The sequence below is a fragment of the Phacochoerus africanus genome, chromosome 9 (genome assembly GCF_016906955.1).
Source record: "Phacochoerus africanus isolate WHEZ1 chromosome 9, ROS_Pafr_v1, whole genome shotgun sequence".
NCBI lineage: Eukaryota > Metazoa > Chordata > Mammalia > Artiodactyla > Suidae > Phacochoerus > Phacochoerus africanus.
The window spans coordinates 78,390,512-78,397,776 of NC_062552.1; the positions used below are offsets into that span (position 1 = coordinate 78,390,512).

Sequence of the window (7,265 nt, forward strand, 5' to 3'; positions counted from 1 at the left end):
ATAAACTGTCACATAATTGGGTGGAATATAGCTGTCAATCTTCTATTTGGTTTCATTGTTTTAATGGATAAATTACTATAAAAAAAAAACCAAAGGCAAAGGAACAACTGGAAATGATATAACAGACAAGGTCTCTAAAACAGCCAGTCCCTTGATTTTAAGGTCAAAATAACTCACTAATGAGTGGTGCAGGGAGGAGAGTTGATATTTAGTGAGACACCTCTTCCTCTGTTCCATTTCACCCCTGAAGAGCTTAGGGCAGCAGATGTTTGCCATTACATGTAACTAAGCAGAGGAGACCATAAATGGCCACGGCATCCTAGGCAACAGCATATTATAAAATATATATGTGAATATAATAATTATATATACATATACATCAGGAAATTGATAGTCATGAAATTTTTTTGAATAGAGAATTTACTGTGATTCACCAGTTTTTATAAGTTCCTGGGCTAGGGGCTGAATCAGAACTACAGCTGAGCCTACACCAGAGTCACAGCCAACAATGGATCTAAGCCCCATCTGCAATCTTTACCACAGTCTATGAAAACACTGGATACTTAACCCACTGAAGAAGGCTGGGGATTGAGCCTATACCCTCATGGACACTATGTCAGGTTCCTAAACCACTAAGCTACAGTGGTAACTCATATACACTCTTTTTTTTGATGCAAAATTCTATGAAATTTCATCACATGTAGAAGCTCTTGTAACTGCCACTGAAATCAAGAGGCAGAACAGTTCCATCATCCTCAAAAAACACACTTTGCACACCTTCCCCACCTCTGCAATTTCCGATAACCCTTGGCAACTACTGATCTCCTTTTCATCTCTAGATCTTGTCCTTTTGAGAATGTTGTGTAAGTAGAATCTTACATTATGAATGGGATCATAATTATCCAATAAGTGTAATCATGCACTGTGGAGCCTTCTAAGATTGGCTTTTTTTCCCACTCTGAGAACGTCCCTGAGATCCATCCAGTTTATTGCATGTATCAGTAGTTTGCTTCCTTTTAATCACTACAGACTGTTCCCAACTAATGATGGTCCCACATGATTATTGACCTTACAGTGGTAAGAAAGTTCTATGCATTCAGTTGAAATCATGCTTTGAATTTTGATCTTTCTTTGCCTTTGAACTGATATCAAAAAATAAGTTTCCTTAACTTATGTGGCTTGATTCTATGATCTTACTCAGTGGCATACACTTGTTAATGATGTTCTTTTCTTACCCTTTTATCCTTGTAGTATCTACACAAGGTTTTCTTTTATATTCCTCATATGTATAATTTGTCTTTTCCCCCTTTTATTCCACTGATAACTCCTTGAATAATTCTAGCTAGGAATATATCAATTTTATTAATCATTTTAAGAAAATTAACTTTGTATTTCCTGATTATCTCTATTTGTGTTTTCTTTTAGGTTATGTTGGGTTTTATTTGTTCTTTTTTTTTTTTTTGTCTTTTCGCCTTTTCTAGGGCTGCTCCCGCGGCATATGGAGGTTCCCAGGCTAGGGGTCGAATCGGAGCTGTAGCCGCTGGCCTACACCAGAGCCACAGGAATGCAGGATCCAAGCCACATTTGCGACCTACACCACAGCTCACGGCAACGCCGGATCCTTAACCCACTGAGCAAGGCCAGGGATTGAACCCGCAACCTCATGGTTTCTAGTCGGATTTGTTAATCACTGCGCCATGACGGGAACTCCTATTTGTTCTTTTTCTATCTTCTTTCCTTAAAAGATGTAGATAATTGTTTGTCAACCTTTTTTCTTTGGTAATAGGAGTACTTAAAACATAAATTTCCTTCCATGTATTATTTTAGCTATGTCACATTCTTATTTATATGTATATGTTCTCAACACATTTTCTTTCAAATATATTCAAATAGCCATTGTAATTGCTTCCTTAACCTATGAGTTATTTTAAAACTTAGTGTCTAAATTCCAAATATTTGGGAGTTTCTAGAGATATCATTTTGCAATTGATTTTCTAAATCAGTTCCACTTTTGGTCAAGGAAAACTTCTGCATAATTTCAGTTTTTTAAAAAATTGTATTGTGGGAGTTCCCTTCGTGGCTCAGCAATTAATGAACCCAAATAGGATCCATGAGGATGAGGGTTTGATCCTTGGCCTTGCTCAGTGGGTTAAAGATCCAGCGTTGCTGTGACCTGTGGTGTAGGTCACAGACTCGGATCCTGCATTGCTGTGGCTGTGGTGTAGCCCAGCAGCTGTAACTCTGACTCGACCCCTAGCCTGGGAACCTCCAAATGCTGTGAGTGTGGCTCTAAAATAGCAAAGAAAAAAATGTATTGTGAGTTCTTTCTGACCAAATGGTGTGTATGTCTGTGCGGGTGGTTGTGTGTGTGACTGTTTCATCTACACGGCAGGGTTTGGCTGGAGCCTCAGCTGCAGGTTTGGGTACAGGCTGCAGGTGCCTGGAGAGCACTGTGCACTTGCTGCACAGAAGTAGGTGGCTGAGTCTCCAGGCTGGGAAGCCTTGATGTGCAAGGACACATGTTTGGCACTTTGACTGAGGGAATCTCTCAATCTTCCACCTTTCTTTTCATTTACACCTGACCTCATGGCGATCAATAATTCAGGTCCTTTGCCAGGATGTTGCTGGTATCATGGGAAGTAGTTGAAGGCACTGTTCTCATAAGTACAGTTCAGAATTGAAATGTCTCCTTCCTGGACTGTCAAAGGTTGAGAGGTCTGTTTCACCTGCTGCTGGTCCCTTTTTTCCTTCTGTTGGCTGCTTGCCCCTGTTTAAAGAGATAAAATATCATCAGGTCCCCACATTGACATTTCCTTTTTAAAGTTTCTACTTGCATGAATTTTTCTTATTCTCCCCAATTGATGACATATTCTAAGGGTTGGTTTCCACAACTCACAGCCCAGTTGAAGCCACAGAACCAAAAATGATGCTCCCAGAATCTTGTCCATTGTTCCTGGCACCAAAGCTCAGTGAAACTTCTGGTCTTCTGTGACACATCAGGTCAACTTCTGGTCTTCTCAGCGAGTTCAAGCTCTGACTTAAATTCACATCTGCTATAATTCTTTCAACAGGCCCCACCCTCTCACAAGTCATTTCACCTAAAGCTATTTTTCACAAAGCAAGCACTTCCCCAGTTTGCTCTTAGAATTGCTGAAAATTATTTTCATTGAAAATCAGAAATCCCCTCCTTACACATGGATAATGATCAATTTAGAGATTCTCGTTCTCATTCCTCATCTTCTTTTTCCTAACCTCCTAGAAGGTTAAAAATCATATATCATGACAGCTTGATTGATTTTATTTATTTATTTATTTATTGCTTTTTAGAGTTGCACCCTAAAAAGTTAAGTTCCATGAAGGCAAAAGCAACACATCCTCCCTCTGATCTGACCCATGTTCTTAGCTTCTCATGGTATATTATGCCCATTTTGTGACCTCAATAGACTTTCGTTACTCTTTGTAAAAAAAAAAAAAAAAAAAAACCAAAACAAACAAACAACCCCCTCTCCATGCTAATCTTGTAGCTTCATGGGAGTTCCTCTCTTCCCCATTGTAAAATAATATTTTCCCTATTAAGACATCAAACCATCCTTGGGAGTTCCCAGACTAGGGATCAAATCAGAGCTACAGGTACCAGTTTATGCCAGAGCCACGGCAACTTGAGATCCCTTACCCACTAAGGAAGGCCAGGATTGAACCCGCATCCTCATGGATACTGAGGGGATCCACGAAGGGAACTCCCTCACAATGGATATCATCCAAAAACAAGAAAGAACAAGTGTTGATGAGGATGTGGAGAAAAGGGACCCTTTGGACACTCTTGGTGGTAATGGAAGTTGGTGCAGCTTCCGTAGAAAACAATATGGAGATTCTCCCCAAACTGAAAAAAGCATGACTTCTCCAGCCTCAAGTCCTGTCTTCCCTCAACTGCCTGGAAAGGGGGTAGCACCTTTTGCAGGAAAGCAGAGAGGGAATATAGATCCTACTTGGTTTTGATGGTAGAAGGGGGGAAAATTACAGTACAGAACAGACAATGTTTTTTTAAAGGAATTAAAAATAGAATGACCAGAAGCAATCCACTCCCGAGTACTTATTTAAAGAAAACAAAAGAACTATTTTAAAAAATTATATGCACTCCAATGTTCATAGAAGAAACATTTACATGGCCAAAATATTGAAGACATCTCAGTGTTCATTAATAACATATATATATATCACCTTACATGTATCATATATATGTATATATATAAAACTCAGACATCAAAAAGAATGAAATCTTGCCATTTGGGACAACATGGATTGACTTGGAGGGTATTATACTTATTGAAATAAATTAGTAAGAAAGACAAATATGGTATATACTGTACATTTTAATACATACATGGACTCTTCAAAGTAACACAAATAAATATAACAAAATAGAAACAAACTCACAAATGTAGTGAAAGTACTGGTGGTTACTGGATGGGAAAAGAGTGGGTATAAGGGAGAAATAGGTGAAGGGAATTAAGAGGTACCAACTTCCAGTTATAAAACAAATAAATTTGAATTTTGTAATGTATAGCACAGGGAATGTGATCAGGGTTTATAATAATCTGGTATGGTGTCTAATTTATAAAAATGTCAAATTGTTATGCTATGCATCTGGCACTAACATAGCAATATAAGTCAATTGTACTTTAATTTTAAAGGTTTTTTTTTGGTCTTTTCTAGAGCTGCTCCCTCGGCATATGGAGGTTCCCAGGCTAGGGGTCCAGTGGGAGCTCTAGCTGCCAGCCTACGCCAGAGCCACAGCAACGTGGGATCTGAGCCGTGTCTGCAACCCACACCACAGCTCATGGCAATGCCAGATCCTTTAACCCACTGAGCAAGGCCAGGGACCGAACCCGCAACCTCATGGTTCCTAGTCGGATTCGTTAACCACTGCGCCATGACGGGAGCTCCTTTAATTTTAAAGGTTTTAATTAGATAAAGTTAAAATGTGACTTTGTGTGGCAAAAGGGATTGTAGTTATGTGATAATTTGAAGGGTATTGATATGAATTAGGCTGTATTCTCTGGGTAGTCCTTAACTTTAATCACAAGTGTCCTTTGCTGACCTGAGACAAAAAGACATATTTCTCTAGGAAAGATGCATGTGTTTGGGATCAGCAAAGGACTGCAATTTGGGGTCTGCAACCATGGCTAGTGACTGCAAGTCCCCACATGCAAGGGGAGGAAAATGCTTGAATAGAGAGGAAAAGGAGGCTGGGAGGGCTGGAGTAAGTAGAGTCCAAGGGCTGAGTCCATGGCTGAGTCTTTGCCAGGAAAGAAGGGGAGTCTTTCATCTTCCCTCTGAGCTCTGCTATCTTCACAGGGTGTGAGACTCCCCCTTGTCTCCTCTTTTTAACAGAGGTTTCTGCTTATTTATTCATTTATTTTACATCTTCTGAGACAGAGCAGAAGGATATTTGATTCCAGAAGAGGAAGGAGCTGTGGTGGAAGGAAGAGTGATTCAAGAAGGGGTCAGGAGCCAAGGAATCCAGGTGGCCTCCAGAAGCTAGAAAAGGCCAGGAAATGGATTCTCCCTTAGGGCCTCTGGAAGGAATCTGGCCTGCCAAGACCTTGCCTGGAGCCAGTGAAACTGATGTCAGATTTCTTGCATCCAGAACAGTAAGAGAAAGAATTTGTTTTAAATGACCAGGTTCATATACAAACATTGAGCCTATATTTTTTGTTTGCTTTGCAGCACTAGCAGGATGGGATGGGAGGATTTGCAATTGCCTTTTGGGACACAGCGTGGTGAGGCAGCCCTGAACATTCATTGAGGCACCCAAACTGAGCTGGATAACATCTTTCTTAGTGTTAGTTTTTCTTTCTCTTTCTTTTCCCGCTTTTTACGATTTTGTAGTTCTGTACACCGTGGTTAAATACTCGCTTTACTTCTGTATTTTTATCAGATTCAAGTTAGAAGTTTCTAGAGCAGAAGGAGATACAGATTGGGAAGGGAGTAAAAGACCAAAGTCCCAAATCTGTAGGGCCAAAAAGTGCTTGTAGTTAAAAGGGTACCAGTGTAGGTGAGGAATAATGAGAAATGTGAACGCCCTGTGGTGGGACTGTGGCTGGAGGAGGGGCTGAGCCCCGCGGAGTGTTCCTGTACAGGCTGCAGGTGCCTGGGGAGCGCTGTGCTCCCCAGCACAGAGGTACGTGGCTGAGTCTGTGATCTGCGCAGAGGAAATGTGCAATGAGCTGCGGCGTTCTGTAGTGACTGTCGTGGCATTTAATCTTCCATTCTGCTTGGTCCCTGAAGGAATGAAGAACAAGTGGACCAGGCTGCCATTTCGGTACTGACGATACCACTGCACGTTGGTCACAGTGGTGGAAAAATTGCACCAGAGTGTGGAGCTGACTCCCTCCTGGAGACTCAGGGCTGGGGGACGCTGCTCCACATCCACTCCTTTCACACCTGATGGGAAACAGAGAGACAGTCACAGGTGAGGGTCCCTGTAACTCCTACAAAACCCTGAAAGTGCCCCCCTGGATCATGAGAAGGATAGAAAGTGTGCAGGACTTGTCATCCTTCCCCCAACCCCCTCAACAGTACAGTAGCTGCTCAGTCCTTGAGATTCCCCTGTGGGGCAGCCCCAACTCACAGCAAACCTGGGCCAACAGAAGCCCCAGCACAGTGCCTGCTAGCCGCTTCATGATGCTTCCACTTCTTGCTGGGACATTTTCACCATAAGATATTACTTAGCTAAATAAACCCTGGGCAGTGAGTGTCATGACTTGATCTGGATATGTTCCTGTTTCTGCAGCCAATCATTTTCCCCAACAAACCCTCCTTGAGCCCACACTTGGTGACAGGAAGCCCCACCCTCCTGCCTCAACCCACTTAGAATGGGCTGGGGAGGTGTGGGGGTAAGAGTAGGAAAAAAGAAAATCATTATTTGATGACTTGAGGGGCATTTTCTAAGAACATTTCAGAGAAGTGCAGCCTCTGATTTGGAATTTGGGAGGATTTTGGAGACACAAAAGTAAAAACTAATTATCCTGCTCCATCTTTCCTCTCAGATGGCATGGATGAAGTAGATTCTTACAGAATGAAATTCCATTTCCCAGGACTGCGGAGGATCCGTGTTACTGCTTCTCATATGTACACCTCTGTGGCTCTGAAGGTGCTCATGAACCAGCACAGTATCAGCAGTTGCTCCTGTTGACTGGAAAACTCTGTCTTTAACACTATTTCTTTTAAATTATATGTATTCTAAACTTGATCTGCATAAAGAG

The 7,265-nt window shown here is 41.6% G+C and overlaps 1 gene segment (V, D, J or C); it reads right to left on the reverse strand.

Annotated features, from left to right (window-relative positions):
* Positions 1-5,875: 5,875 nt before the first annotated feature.
* LOC125134941 (T cell receptor alpha variable 22-like) lies at positions 5,876-6,774 on the reverse strand. The segment is given in 2 exon segments: positions 5,876-6,444; positions 6,632-6,774. Coding segments are annotated over 2 exon segments (579 nt in total).
* Between the last annotated feature and the right edge of the window lie 491 nt (positions 6,775-7,265).